The sequence below is a fragment of the Leiobunum rupestre genome, chromosome 6, assembly GCF_980474605.1.
Source record: "Leiobunum rupestre chromosome 6, qqLeiRupe1.1.hap1, whole genome shotgun sequence".
Classification (NCBI taxonomy): domain Eukaryota; kingdom Metazoa; phylum Arthropoda; class Arachnida; order Opiliones; family Sclerosomatidae; genus Leiobunum; species Leiobunum rupestre.
This window is the reverse complement of record NC_143389.1, coordinates 65393207-65409178: the sequence shown is the minus strand read 5'-3', so window position 1 is coordinate 65409178 and position 15972 is coordinate 65393207. Positions and strand designations below refer to the sequence as shown.

General features: G+C 33.2%; 1 protein-coding gene and 1 long non-coding RNA gene across 2 annotated transcripts; both read left to right on the top strand.

Moving 5' to 3' along the window:
* Nucleotides 1-907: 907 nt before the first annotated feature.
* LOC149943188 (uncharacterized) lies at nucleotides 908-2075 on the top strand. Its single transcript, XR_016481358.1, has 4 exons — nucleotides 908-990; nucleotides 1056-1215; nucleotides 1305-1410; nucleotides 1522-2075. It is a non-coding gene; the product is annotated as an uncharacterized LOC149943188 (long non-coding RNA).
* Nucleotides 2076-3195: 1120 nt separating this feature from the next.
* On the top strand, nucleotides 3196-12477 carry MED17 (mediator complex subunit 17). Its single transcript, XM_090178108.1, has 13 exons — nucleotides 3196-3303; nucleotides 4230-4349; nucleotides 4417-4647; nucleotides 4794-4929; nucleotides 7899-8103; nucleotides 8167-8397; nucleotides 8460-8584; nucleotides 8648-8719; nucleotides 8797-8859; nucleotides 10579-10778; nucleotides 10866-11060; nucleotides 11794-12057; nucleotides 12198-12477. The coding sequence occupies exons 1-13, from the start codon at nucleotides 3248-3250 to the stop codon at nucleotides 12409-12411; spliced, it is 2112 nt and encodes a 703-aa protein (XP_090034234.1). The 5' UTR covers nucleotides 3196-3247; the 3' UTR covers nucleotides 12412-12477.
* The last annotated feature ends 3495 nt before the right edge of the window (nucleotides 12478-15972 follow it).

The window sequence follows — 15972 nt, the reverse complement described above, 5'->3', positions numbered from 1 at the left end:
AAAATAAATAAGTGGAGGTTGTCCTTTTTACTGGCGCACCAAGTGGCGAAAAATATAACTGGCAAGCCTTCTGTGCGAGTTTACCATAGATATAGGTAACGTATATAAAGGTCTAGATAAAATATTTCAAAGGGAGTCAATACGGAGGTGACAGCTAGCTGAAAGCGTAATTTCTGAAGGCTATCCTTATAAGGCGCTATCTATCGGTAAGAAACCACGTGCTATCGTCGCGAGAGCCATTGTCTCCTGCTTTAAAATTATACTAAAAGTCACCAACAGATGGTGTCTAAAGACTATGACCTACTGAAAGGTCATACACTTAGTACTAAAATGCTAAGAGAGCTCGCGCTCTTGGTCACGTGCCTTCCTCGGTGTCTGCTAGGTGTCAATTCCGTATTTTATGTTAGGTTTAGAAGCCCCGAAATTTATCTAGACCTTTATATTACTTATATCTATGGGTTTATGAAAATATCTTAAGTTGGCCGTGCCTGAATCCATCATTGCTTACAGTGTGAGAAATAATCACAAGCCAATCGCCAGTTTAAAAATTAGCTGGGCCAGTTTAAAAATTAAATACTTGGGATGTTAGTGGCCCTAGTGACCGCTTAATTAATTCAAAGTTTTTTCCCTTCAAGATTTTAGTTCATTAAGTAAATACTATATTAATCCCTAAAATTGTTTGGTCTTGGCTTCTATGCTGTGGGTGGGTGACTGCAGAGAGGGTAGAGTCGCTTCGCTACTGAGAGGCGTCTCTTCCTATTCCCGCAATGTTAAAATTTCGATACCAGTTTTTGACGCACGCGCGAATAGAAGAAATTACAAATGAAGTTCAGGATCCCACTACCAGGGTGCTACAGGGTGTCGTTAGTTAAATTTTTTTAGAAGATTTTTGTTACATCCGCAATATGGCACCGATTATTTTCTTATTTCTGATACTAAAAAATTTAAATAAAATGTGAAATGGTTGTTTCATGTGAATTTATGACGCAAGTAAGTACAACTAATTATTTTTAAATATTATATTTGAATATTGAAGTGTCAATTCTTTTTAACAGCCTAAAATAATGGGAAACATAAATAGCCAAGGCCTAACAACAATAACAATAGAAATTAATATATTGGAAATGAAATAAGATCAAATAACTTAATGAAAATAAATAAGAAATAAATATATAAGATAAAGCTTCGAAGTAGTTCAAAAAAGACGAATATGAGGTATGAGTTTAGTGCTGTATCTTCATCAATTTCCTGTCCAGTCTTTTCTGTGTCTTTTTGTAATCATGATCGAGATCTTGTTTTTTCAGGGCACTGTGCATGCAAAACTCAACGAAGAAACTTATCATGTTTTGAAATACAGTCGGACATGTTGAATCTATTGATGCTTGAAACCAAGTCTTGTCAATTCGACGTGTAGTAAATTTTTCCATACGCTCTTTGACATTTGGCATGTGAGATAGTAGTTTAAAGCTATAGTATCAAATACCTCATTTGTTTCTGTAATAAACTTTAAAAAATTGTCAGTAGGTACTATAAGGCTACCAAAAGAAGAGTTCTTTGTTGTTTTGAAAAACTTGAAGAAGGAGAGCACATTTGTAGGATCAATAATTGGATTGTTCTTTTTGAGTTGGCTGAGGCAAGAGTAGCATTGGTGGTTGGAAAAACAGCGATGGATTAGATATCCTGATATATAGCTAAGGACATTTTGTTTAAGTAGATTTGGACTCTCAATTGAATTGCATATGCTCTGTTCGAATGTGATGACAATTGCGTGTTTAAATCTAAAGTTCTTTTACCATTGTGATTAACAACTAAAGTAATGTAATTTATTAAAATTATTTATTATTGAGATAGACAGTTTCAAATTTCAATTACCATTTTCTGAATTTTCGCATGAAATACTGCTGGACAAAGTGTAATTATGTTCATCTAGAACATTCAATGTGTTTTCCTCTGAAATTGGTTGTGATGCGTTTGTGACCAACGCGCTTTCTTCCAACCCATGTTCATATGTCGCGTATGGATATGCTATACATTTTAGTATATTAATTGTCAGTAAATTTTTTAAACCACATTAAGAACCCTTATATGTTTTTCTTTATACTTCACTAACTGTACTGGAAAATGAGTAGTGTTAATAAAATATTGTTGGCACAGCTGATGGTATTAGACTATTTTTAGTCTTAATATTCATAAAACTCGTCAGTGAAATGATTAGAGCAAAACCTATGGTTAAAGTGTAGGTATTCCGTTGTTTTATTTGTCAGATTCTCGTTTTTTACATTATACAACTATGATAGGGAACTGAAATTTCAATTAGAAAGTTAAAGTAAAAATAAACCTGTGTAAAAAACGCGTATTCACCGTTCTTTTTCCCTTGGAAACTTGAAAAATGATAATCGAGAATTCTTATTTTTCGTATTAGAACAATTTACGGCGGAACACAATGGTCCAGGCATATTTAAAACATTTAAAAACTACTTAAAATGTAAATTAAAAACGAATCAATTTTTGCGTCGTACTAAACTGAATATTGAATCGCGCGCTAGGACTTCCGGATACGCTTGCAGCGCCATCAAACGTTTGGATCCTATGGGCATTTTCGCCGAAAAAAATAAATACGGATTTTTGAACGAGAGACGCCTCTCAGTAGCGAAGCGACTTTACCCTCTCTGGTGACTGGGTGTCGTGAATCTGTCTACTTTACACACAGTATAGAAGAAGCGAATTTAGGAGGAATTTAGCAGTTAGCAAAAATGAATATAAACAGTCTCTCTCTCTCAGTAGGCTTGTTCGGGTCAAGAATGAATATTTTGACCATAAATTATGAAAGCCTGATTTTGAAGGTTAAAAATGGTAAGCGGCCAGTGGCCAGTTTTTTAATTAAACTACCTAGTCTCAACTGGCCACAGGTCCAGTTTAAAAAAATCCTTATTTATCACCCTGATTGCTTAACAAATTAAGAATGTGTCTGCTAAGATCAGTTTATCATTTCGTCTGCTATACCACGGCTTATAAATTATAGCGAAGACGTATCGGTACGAGCTATTTGTAAGTTTTTAAATTTCTTCAAATTTGTTTAGGGTTTAGCTTTTTTATCCCTTTTCATAATGGACTAATCTACTTATAATCCTTATAAATTATAGGCTATATAAGCCGTGGCTATACTTACCTAAATATTTGTTTACCAAAAGGAAATAAATTTTGTAAAACGAATGGAATATTACTTCACTTCGATATGTACTAATGAATGAACATAGTAGACCTTATCTTCACAGTCCAAAACTTCGATACTTCTACGCAAAGGTAAAGGGATTTTTTTATGAACTGCAGTTTTCATGTTTAATTTCCGTTATAAAACATGGTTGTGCTACAGAGAGTGAAGATTACCCTGTCTCTACGACAAACATGTATCTGCAAAGTATAGCCTGTTCTATATTCGTGGTTGTATATGAATAATTCTGTTAATTAACATTCATGTGGTTTGGGTGTGAAAGTAAGAAGCACTAAAAATTTTTTTGCTATAGATACTTAGTTTGGTTTTAGCAGCCATGAGTGTCCATCTAATATTATCCATTGGCGCACAGCCATGGCTAAAAAATACATGTTCGGTGTAGCCTAAAAAAGTTTTTCATTTTGGGCTTAATAGGCTACAAAAACTTCTTGAAAATGGGCCCTATTTTGCTTCTTTGTGTATGTTAAAGAGTTAATTACTGTGCTTGCGAATCTGAGTTCCTAAACTGCTTCTATTCAACTGAGTATCATCTCTTGCCTCTACAATTCTATTAAAATCATAATAATGAGTAAGCCATCAAATTATATAGAAAAAGCTTTTGCCTTGAGAAATATGGTGCCTGCTTATTTTGTAGCTTCTTTCAGCGTAACTGGATTTTTTCTTGAAGAGTGTTTCTGAAATGCAAATGTTGACTGTTCTTATTTAAATAATATTTAATAGTTCTTTTTATAAATTCAGCTGTGCTTGTTGAACTTGTTTTTATGTTGCTGTTACGTCACGATGTCATAGCTTTATTAGAATTGTTTTTACACGCAAGGTTTACATGCACATGTTAAAATCTGAGGCTTCTCGCGCCCTAAGCTTGTGCTCATAATATTACCAAAGTTAAAGTTGTGATGTAGTAGCTACATTCAAACAAGGAGGCCACGTTAATTTATAAAAACACCAATTCTGATAATGATTTATTGTTGCTGAACAGATTGTTATTTTTATTAAGTCCTTTCAGATTACATTTTTATTTGGACTCAATGGCACTCGCAGTAAACATATCAGTTGAATCTGGCCATGAATACCAGGTTCAAGAAATATCATATGATGGACAAGAGATATATTCCCAGTAAAAATTACATGTTATAAATTTGCAATGTACTTTCTCATTGATTATTTTATTACTTGTATTATAGACCTCTTTCTTTGTCTGAAAACTTCACCAAGCTTGCCCATAAAATTGACTTTAACAAAGTTGGTGAAGAAGGTGATGAACATGTTCATTCTGGAACCATTGAGCATCCAGACTTGTTATCGCATGATTTGGATAGCGCAATTCCAGGGGAATCAAATAGCGATGCTAAGAAAGAAATGGTTACATTTCAGCCTTCTTTGTGGCCTTGGGATAATGTTAGAAACAGTCTCAAGTAAGTTAAAATTGATATATATTTCAAATTTAGCATATTTTATAAAATATTTGAAAATTTAAAGCTTGCTTTATAAACTATGTAAAAAGTGGTTTTACTGATTCTAAATTTATCAATATTGCTTTCATTTTTATTGAAACTTTTAGAAGCGCATTGACAGAAGTTAGTGTTTTATGCGATGTATTAAGTATTGTCAAGGAGAAACATTATATGGTTCTTGATCCAGTATCTCAAGAAGCTCCAGATCAAAAACCATTTGCTGCATTACTAGCTAAAAAGAAGGTACTGTATTTTAATTATAGAACCAAGAAATTTTATGTATATACTTGGGTATATCGAAATATCAATTACCACTGTAATGCAAATGAAGCTGAAAGAAATGTAACATGTAAAATTAATTTTCAAATTTATTGACGCCACTGTTCTGGCATTGGAACCTCAGGAAAAAAGAACAACATTCACTCGAGTGACTCGAATGGGTACAAAACGGACTCTAGTAGAAAAAATCCTGACGAGTCCATTATTTTTCCAACGAGTCCATTATTTATTGTCCCAACCAGAGTGATATTCCCCTCATGTGATAAATTTAAATTCCCAGAATGGCACTACAGTAGCTATTTTAGTGCACACAGTTTGATGGAGTTCATGTGGCTCACCTTTAAGTTTTAATTTATCAAGTTAAGGTGTGTTCGCACTCTATTCCGGGTTTTACACTAATTTGAGTAATTTCAAGCTGAAAACAACTAAACGAACAAAAATTTTGGACTTGAATAAGACTCGACTGTAAATTCTAGACTCAACACCATATTTGAGGACTCGAGCGAGTCCAACTTTCAAAGACTTGTCCAATTTTCCAGGACTCTGCCCTTACCAAAAATTAAGTGGTCTAAGAACTTGGTTTGTATTTGGAACAAATACCAACTAAAACCATACATAAAAACAACTTATTACCAACTAAAACCATACTGACAACTTAATATACACTTATTACCCCTTTAACTAGTTTATTGAAAAATGCTGACAACTTAAAACCAACTTAATACCAACTAAAATGTGTATACCAACTAAATACAAACTAAAAGCCAACTTAAATTTTGGTATGGGTGGATAAGACTCGAAACCCAAAAAACAGGACGCGCACAGTACTTGAAATTGTGAGGGAAACCAATTCCGAAAAAGGGGAGAATCAGTCTTTTGGCTTCAAGGAAGGTGAAAAATAATTCATCCATGTGAAAACACTGGTTGCCCATTACATTATGTAATGAGATGGTTAAGAAATTAAGTACACCAATGCTTAATCTCAAATTGATGATGGTACAAGGAAAAATTTTACACCACAGTCTTTTTTAGATATTTTAAGTATAAAAATATATAATTCCTTGATTATATTAGATATTGTGCAACCCCCTTGGATCAGATTGTATTTTCCTGAAAGTTAATAATATTGTGTTGGTTGAATATGTCATATTTCCAGGGACAAATTTACTATAAGGTACACTCTGTTAAATAAGTCTTCAGCCATTGGGATTTTGGCACTTATTTGCGATTATCTCAAAAACTATGAAAGATAGCAAGTTGAAACCAATTTTATTTTTAATATTTTACTAATATCTTTCATACCTATGTCTTCATTCACGTGTAGCATTTCCATATCCGCCGGAAACGCCAAATATCGTTTTTGACAACTTTTTTAATAATGATGTTACGCCCCTGAAACCTGCATTTTTGGATTCACAAGGGTTGATTCATATTTAGAAAGTGTCATTGTTATCCGGCTACGTCGAACGGCTGCTAAGATATGGCCTATCGAACATTCGGGTCTCATTCGGAAAATTCTAAAATGCTCAAGGCGACTGAGAAATAATATCTTATTGTTGAGGAAAAAAACAACTTTCGTCGTTTCATTGCGGGTAACACAATAAGCATATATATATTGATTTAACGAGTTGTTGGAACGGTGTGGTTATATGCCGGATTAATAATATTGATTAATTAGGCATTTTAGAATTTTCCGAATGAGACCCGAATGTTCGATAGGCCATATCTTAGCAGCCGTTCGACGTAGCCGGATAACAATGACACTTTCTAAATATGAATCAACCCTTGTGAATCCAAAAATGCAGGTTTCAGGGTCGTAACATCATTATTAAAAAAGTTGTCAAAAACGATATTTGGCGTTTCCGGCGGATATGGAAATGCTACACGTGAAAAAAGACATAGGTATGAAAGATATTAGTAAAATATTAAAAATAAAATTGGTTTCAACTTGCTATCATTCATAGTTTTTGAGATAATTAATATTTAAATATAAGATTAATATAATTTATAAATATTTAATTAAATATAAGATTAATATAATTTATAAATATTTAATTAAATATAAGATTAATATAATTTATAAATATTTAATTAAATATAAGATTAATATAATTTATAAATATTTAATTAAATATAAGATTAATATAATTTATAAATATTTAATTAAATATAAAACTTTCATAGTTTTTGAGATAATCGCAAATAAGTGCCAAAATCCCAATGGCCGAAGACTTATTTAACAGAGTGTACATTAGGTACAGTGCCTTCGGCCTATAAAGGAGTTAATTTTAATTTTACTATACATTTAGCAAACGAGCACAAAAATACAGTCCTGCATATAGCTTGTTGTCAATTATGTGACCTCCCTTACCAAAAAATGTGGTCTAGGAAATACTTACCTACTTAAAACCAACCTACAAATAATATGTAATTTTTTAACCACTAAAAACCAACTAATTACCAACTTAAAGAAAAAAGTATTTTCCCATCAACTTATTACCCCTTTAACTAGTTTATTGAAATATTCTGACCACTTGAGCCTATTAAAACCAACTTAACATAAACTAAAATGTGTATATCAACTAAAATCCAACTAATTTTTTAGTAAGGGGCTAGCAAAGAGATAATCTCATAATGTTGGTAAAATCATTTAATTATTTCAACATTTTATTAAACTTTGTAGTGCCAAAGCCTATTAGCATTTTATATTTTGTCAGTTAATGGGATACGTTTAATTAAGCCTAAATTTTTTTAAATCTTCATTCAATAGTATTTTCTTATTAATAAAGAAACATACACTTTGATAAGTGTAAAAGTTTTTTTCTCATGGCTCGTTTCAATTATGGGTGTACCAACACACAATACTCTATTGCGTCATACAAAAGTACAGGTTGATGTATATATAAAATCTAGAAATCTTGTTTGTATTATAGGCCCTGTCTGCAGCTGCAGCAATTTTGTTAAACGGGGCTGAGAGATTGAGATCTTCACAATTAACTGATCCTTCAGGAATGGCCCGAGTGAGACTTGGAAGTGGAATTCATCAAAATTTTCATTTTGAGCTGCTTCAAATGAGGCAAAATTGGAGGTTGAAAAAAGTTGGAAACACAGTTTTAGGGGACCTTTCCTATCGTAGTGGTATGTACTAATTAAGTAGTTAAAGTCCATATAATCAATTTAAACCAATTCCTGCAATTTTAGCGGGATCACAGTTTTGGCAGACTGGGCAATTCAAAGTAACCAAAAATGTTCTTGGTAATACGGCAATAACGGGAGGACCATCACCAGCAACACAACAGATTACCAATGGAGGTGGTTCTCTGTCTCCACCTAGTAATCAAGGGGGTGGTTCAATGCAACAATCAGCCCTGCTAGTAACTTTGCCCTGTGAATTGGAAGGCATTAGTTATATTCAAGTTACAATTCAAAAAGGTGAGGAATTTGAAAAAGATAGGTTCCTAAACACAAATTTATCCCCACTTTTTTTTATTTAGACACAGAAACAATTGCTAGTGGGGACCTAACAATTCCATTCACTGGCACAGCTGGAGAAGGCCGTTGGCAGCAAAAATTAGAAGCTGCTCAAAATGTTTTATTTTGTAAAGAATTATTCACCCAGGTACAGATATGTTAACTATAAAATTAACTTTATCTCAATGTTAAGATTTTTTTTTAAATTTAGCTTGCCAGAGAAGCTGTTCAGCTTCAACCTGTTATTCCTAATCTTGTTGTGGGTAACCAAATTACAGTTTCTGTAAGTTTTAGATATCAACTGAAAATTAATTGATACTTATGGTTTGATGGGAAATACAACAAATTGTTGGTTTTTAGCTGTTTCCTGGTGTACAGTTGTGTATTGGCCTTTGCCATAGCTCTAGTGGTCAAAGAAATAAAGTAAGCTTGTTTTGGTCAATGATTGTTTTAAAGGGGAAATTCCATGGGACCCATATAAACAAGGGAAGCCTATCCTAATGTATTCTTATTATCATCTCAACTAAGGAGGTAAAAAATTAACAGCTCAAGTACCTATATAACATTCCAAAACACTACACTTTGTTGTTCGTTTAGCAAACTCCAATTATTTATGTTATTGGTAATGATTTAATTAATTTAAGTGTTTAAAGTTTTTGCATAGTTTGTGTGAAGATTTAAATAGATTATAAATTTAAAAATGCCTAGTCAAAATGGAAATAAAGGTGTAAGCTTTGACGATAGTGACGAGCTAAGAATGCTAGGCCTAATTTCGTCCGCTAATATTGGGCACATGTTTATTATTTGGAGATAAATCTTTCCAATACTTGACACTACAAGTGGCGCTGCTGTAAAAGCACCAAGCGCGCCATTTAGTTTTGGGTCTAGTAATTATTCGTCCAAGTTGTGACACTTTAATGAAAATTGTCTAGTGGAATAGCAAACAATTTTTCGAAGTTTTTTTTCAAAATTAACTCTAAAATGTCACTTAAAATTCTTCCATTAATTTATTATCAACCAGCTATAGTTTACTCACTAAATAAAAATTTTAAAACAAATGTTATATTGGTATGTGTAAGGACTGCAAATAGCTTTCTTTTGGAATTTCATTAATATAGTAGTTTCTATTGAATTATACCAGAAATACATGAACCGAAATTATCAGCATCCTATTCCTCTAACACGGGAGGCAAGTTCCCCATTTTCCCCCACCTTAGTGGCCGGATGTCATCTTCCCCTCCTCGAAAAGAGAACCTCCCCACCTCCGCGGTGAAGGTTTGAATACGCTACCTGGCGACGGCCGAGCGAAACTTTCTCGAAAAACAAATAAATAAAATATGATGCTGGGGAAAAATTACTAGTGCATCACTTGTCAGTGGAAGAAAGGCAAAAACTAGTCTAACTTTACTACGTTAAGAATTATACACAATGAATATTTGTATTATTTGGTTAAAATAATTGTACTTGTTTTATTTGAAATATAAAACTGAATAGCAACGTAAAGGTAGCCTTACTCGTAAACGAAATCATCATTCTTTTTTCTTATTTCTACTAGTTCTTTTCTCGTGGTTTATTTTAGCATGGACTAATTAATGTTCATTAGTCAATCTTTTTAGTTTCTTCTTCTTCCGTGGCCTTCTGTTTCTTTACTACTGCAAGCCTAAATATTTTTATCTGGGTTTCATATTCAAAATTATTTGATGGAGCTACTTAAGATATATTTTCTGATTCTAATAAAACTAACGTATTTCTCTGTTCTTTCATACATAAATGGTCTAGTAAGATGAGTTAAAAAGGTGTTTAATTCATCTACTTTTTACATTTTGGACAGCTGCTGCAGCTACCGCCTTCCGCTGACCTCTATCAATAACAAAACACGGCTAAGCCTAGGTTTGCAGACCACGTTTCTCACGATATTCTTCGATGAAATAATTTATCTTAGCCTCACTAGATGGCAGTCTAGTTACCCGTGGTGCATTCAGAATTTTCCCTGTAGTCGCGGGAGGCAGAAAATTAACAAGGTCTCGCTATTCGACCCTCCCCTGTCGCGCGGAGAAATTGGCGTCCAAGAAAAATTTGCTCGCTGATAATTTCGGTTCATGTATTTCTGATTATACTAATGCTTAGAATTTAAATTTCTAGTCTTCTACAAGTCCCCCCAAAATGGATCACAAACCTGTGTTGGAACATTCACTACACCAACTTTTGCGAGAGCTTCATTATAATGCTCTCCATCATCCCATGCCACACCCAACAACCGCCACACTTGGTGTTAGCAAAAAAAGGAGGCTTGCGGGACCTGAAGCTTATGATAGAGCCACTCTTATTGATTCTGAACAAAAGTAATTTGTTGTAATTAAATAATAAAATTATCGTTCATAATTATTGATTCTGTACGTAACTGTGTAAGCTTTTCTATTTATTTACAGCGAGACATTACTGGAGCAGATTATTCGTCAAACAAGACACGTAGTACTAAGATTACGTACTGTTTACATGATTGATTCTTACGCCTGTGAAATTTCTGATCCACTGATAATGGCTCACTGGATTTGTTTGAATAGTCCAACAAAAAGTTCTGTAAAAATAAACATAAACACCCATGGATACGAAACAATTTGCAGGTAATTTAACTGCTGAAATCAACAAGAAAGATTAAATTGGAGTCTTAATAAGTAGTTCGTCTTACCTAAGGCCCATTTGACTCCTGTTTGGTTCCATCATTTACATGGATTTAAGGGAAAATGCAACACATAAATAGTGTACCAGTTTACCGTAACCTATATCTTAAACTACAATTTAAAAATGTACTTTAAATTAATTGCTTCTCATGTTTTAATTTTTAGTACAGTATGAAGTTCCATATAAAAAACTATTACCAAAAAAATATTATTTTATACTTTGAATGCTGAAAACAATCAAGTTGGCAAGAAACAATAGCCTAGCACCCCATGATGGTACCTTTCCATCTAGCCCAACACAATACGAGCTTTCGTTAATCAAGGATTACCACATTTATATGTACTTGGGGAGAATGACTATGTTGAGGCGATTTTTATCTTTTCTCTCACTCCCAGTCATGCTCGAAGAGAAAGCTCCTTCCAACTAAAAAAAATCCACCTATTATCTTTCGACGTGATTAAATTTCATGCTGGTGACTTTTTCCTTCGCCTCTCACTTGTTTGACCATGATCCCCATGGATCATCTCAATCTAGTCAAATAAATACATTCTTGATTAGAGTATTGTTAAGAATACCAAAACCATTTTAGATTAAATTAAGGCAAATCAAAACTACTGAAAATGCCCATACTTGTGCTGTGGAGTAAAGCTTTATTTAAAAATCATTTATTTTCAGAACCCCCTTAGTTATTCATGTTGGAGAAACAGACCTAAAAGCAATTTGTAGAGATGGAAGAGTGATAAATCTATCGTATGAAGCTCAAGAATTAAGAAATCTTCTTGTTAGCCAAGTTTCGCAACATCAAGTTAACGCTGTGCAAGCATTAGCAAAACTAATGGGTTGGAAAGTATTATCAACATGTAACAATTTGGGTGTTGGACCACCTGAAGCAACTGGAAATGCTTCTTCTGCTTTAATTGCATCACCTACGGGTGACAGGTAGGAATTTAAATTAAAAAAACCCACTTGGCTTTAGAATAATTGAGTATGAAATATAGTAATGTTTTTTTATTATTACAATTTTTCATTTTCCAAAGTATTTTATCTATTATATTAGTAAATAAAAATTTTATTTTCAGAGTAATATCTGTTCACTGTGGTCCACAAAGTAAAGTTCAAGTTAGTGTGTCGTTTAGCCCACAGCAAAAAGACTTTTATCCATCAACATTAGTTAGGAATCGTAGGTGGCAGCACCTTTCAGGTTCATTCAGAGAAGTTCATTGGGAAAAAATGGAAGGAAAAAATTTCCTAAATAAAATGGAGCATTTAATGGCCAGTCTTTCTACAACTTGATTACTTAATGTTATTTATTAGTGGTAATCTGTAAATTATTTTTTTATTAAAAAATCATTAAAGTTTCTGTAAAACATTTCAATTGATTGCAGTTTGGTAGTAAAACAAACTTTTCTTAAAAGGCTCAGTGATTGGCATATTTTGAAAATTCAATCTCAGCTCACAAGCCATTCATGCTAATCTGACATAAGAGAGCGGTTTAGATAATGTATATCTCTCATATACGCACATATCAAAGGCGTTTATTGATAGCTCATTTCTTTTTCCTTTAAATTTTGTAAGATAAGCAACTGCTCTCTCATTCGCTCATTTTAGAATCGAATACTTAAACTCTTGCTCAGCTGAAGGAAAATATAATAAATTTTGCTTTGTCATCGACTAGGAATTTTTTTTTAACATGTTCATGATCGTGTACAAATGAAATTTTCAATATACACTAAAACAAACTTTTCAGTGTTTAACTTCCAACATGCTGACTGCCTGGTAATGTTGACTGAGAAATATCCCTTACCAAAAAATAAGTTGGCTAAAAACCACTTAGGACAACTTGTTTTTCAACTTGGTTTTCAGTTTGTATTTGGGACAAATGCCTACTTAAAAATAACTAAATCCTCTTTATTAATCAACTTATTTCCAACTAAACCAGAATCAACATTTACACTTAACTACTTAAAAGCAACTTAAATCCTACTAGGGAAACATCTAAAAACCAACTTAAAAATATTATGTAATTTCCTGACTACTAAAAACAAACTAATTATAAACTTAGCAAAAGCAGTATTTTCCTACCAACTGAATAACAACTTATTACCCCTTTAATAGTAACTTGAAATATGCTGGCAACTTGAGCCTACTTAATACCAACTCAATATCAACTAATAATGTGTATACAAACTAAATACAAACTGAAATCCAACTTATTTTTTGGTAAGGGATCCTCCACTGGTTTATTTATATTTTAGCCTAATACTTACAATTTAGAAGATTAAAACCTTATTTTGAAATAAAACTAACACTTTGGTAAAACGATGGTAAATTATTGCACAGTTTGGGTGGTTTTTCTCATAATCAACCTAACCTAGTAGTAAATCTGGCAGCCAATTTCTTCTTGCACATATATATATGGGGACCTATACAAGACTTAACTTCTGGGGACCAATTTTCTAAGTATTTTCTGAGATCTAGTGGCCATTGCCTTAGATAGACTCCAAAGATTATTTTCGGGAAAAAAATATCACCAATAAAATAAACTTCATCAACTAGTTTTTAAAGAGTGTCAAATATAGCACCAATTAAAAATAAAACTAATATTTTAACCAAATCTGGAAGAATATGGCAGAACTTTGATAAACCTTACCAGAAATAAATTAATGAAGTGGAAATATTTTCCAAGATCTGATATAATTAAAAGGCAGCTAAATTGTTTTAGATCTTTAAAATGGATAAATTATCAACCTCAATTGGTGAGTATTTCAGAGTTAAAATGATTAGTTGATTTTATAAAATAAAAGTGGTCTTGCCCAACTTGTTAAAATGTTGCTCTTACGTGACAAGACAGCATTATTAGTATTTTCTTCACACGTGGGATTTGCACACACGCTAGAAAAACCCATATTCTTCGCGACTGTAGCGCGGGCTCATAAGACTTGTAAAATTAAGAGCGACATTAAAACCAGGATACCACGTTAGTTTATAAAAAGAACTGTTACAGGTTTTTCCCACAGAAATGTTGTTTAAAATGTTTTAATAAATTGAAAATTTAAATTTATTTGTTCAGCCTATCAAATGTTTTCTTTCAACATTATGCTTTCTTTTCTGAACTGTGTTAATTTTTTTGGGATATTTTAAGCTTTTAATGACCATTTTTAAAATTAATTTAGCAGATCAAAGTATTTATGGTAAAAAAATAATGTTGTACTTTGAAAAAATAATTAAAGTTAATGAATTTATTAGAGAAAACACATTTCAAGAGTTAGGGGAGAAGTAGAGTCCAGATAAAACCAAAACTGACTGCTATTGAATTAAGTTATCTATAAGGTTAATATATTTTTACCACATTTTTAAAGCCTCATTTTGCTCGTCATATCTCTGACAATGCCCCTCCCTTTAATTCTGCAGGTTTCGAGCACTTTTTAGAACAATGGGGTATAACTCACATCACCTCATCTCCCCATTATCCCCTCTTGCGGCCACGGGGGGGGGGGGGGATACTATAACTAGCTGGGAGTTAACCACCCCCCTACTAACTCCTGACTTCTTCTAACCACTGCTTTTTATGTTCTGCCCTGCCTCTGCTTATCTCCTTTTATACTAACCCCACACTGGCGCCACCACCAGTGCCCTTGGGAGTTAGGCCTAGCCATTTGGCCTTCTAACAATATGGCTACCCTTACCAAAAAATAAGTTGGATTTCAGTTTGTATACACATTATTAGTTGATATTGAGTTGGTATTAAGTAGGCTCAAGTTGTCAGCATATTTCAAGTTACTATTAAAGGGGTAATAAGTTGTTATTCAGTTGGTAGGAAAATACTGCTCTTGCTAAGTTTATAATTAGTTGGTTTTTAGTAGTCAGGAAATTACATAATATTTTTAAGTTGGTTTTTAGATGTTTCCCTAGTAGGATTTAAGTTGCTTTTAAGTAGTTAAGTGTAAATGTTGATTCCGGTTTAGTTGGAAATAAGTTGATTAATAAAGAGGATTTAAGTTATTTTTAAGTAGGCATTTGTCCCAAATACAAAATTAAAACCAAGTTGAAAAACAAGTTGTCCTAAGTGGTTTTTAGCCAACTTATTTTTTGGTAAGGGATACACCGTATGTTCCTCTATTCAACCCTATTACTGCTACGAGCATGTCAGAATCAGACTCAATGGCCCAGACTAAAATTACGCAGCCAAAGCCCATCAACTGTGGTACATAGTACGTACCAACACATGACCAACAACTACCATTGTCACATCATTTTGATATCTACCCTCACCTTGATATTTCACCAAATTTGCATTTTGCTATACATCTATGCCCACTAACTATTCATAATCCTTGACCCCAGGGACTAATATAGTGGGCAATTCTCCTTGTGTACATCGCCCTAATGCTGAGTCACTGATGGCATCTCCTGGAGTTTCCCACGCTGCTTCTCACAATTATTTTATAAACATAACCTCTACACCTACTGTCAGACCTTTGAATATACCTGCGTTTCAGTCATAACACCCGACCAATTCTAATGTCTCAGGCCATATTACTACTCGTAGTGGATATATAAGCACTCTTCCATTACGGTTCCGAACAGCTTTAGATTTCTTCACAGAAAAGAAGAAGCCAGAGAAAAATTTGACAACTTCAAAAAACACCCTTTCTAATAGATGATTGGAAAGGAAAGATGTTATAATAGTTAATATTGTTTAAAGGAATTTATGTAACTTATCACTAGATGGCGCTAACTGCCTAAGCCTGGCTAGAGGATGTAGGGGGTAAGGAAAATTGGAGAAGGCACTTTTTAGAGGCCAGTCTCCAGCGACAGTCATGTATATTAAACTTTTATTTTAAATCACTTAAC

Coding starts and splice junctions, on each gene's coding strand:
- MED17 (XM_090178108.1), top strand. CDS start 3,248: ATGAACATAGTAGACCTTATCTTCACAGTCCAAAACTTCGATACTTCT. Junction 8,104..8,166: donor GGACCTTTCCTATCGTAGTG/GTATGTACTAAT, acceptor CTGCAATTTTAG/CGGGATCACAGTTTTGGCAG. Junction 8,585..8,647: donor GTAAAGAATTATTCACCCAG/GTACAGATATGT, acceptor TTTTAAATTTAG/CTTGCCAGAGAAGCTGTTCA.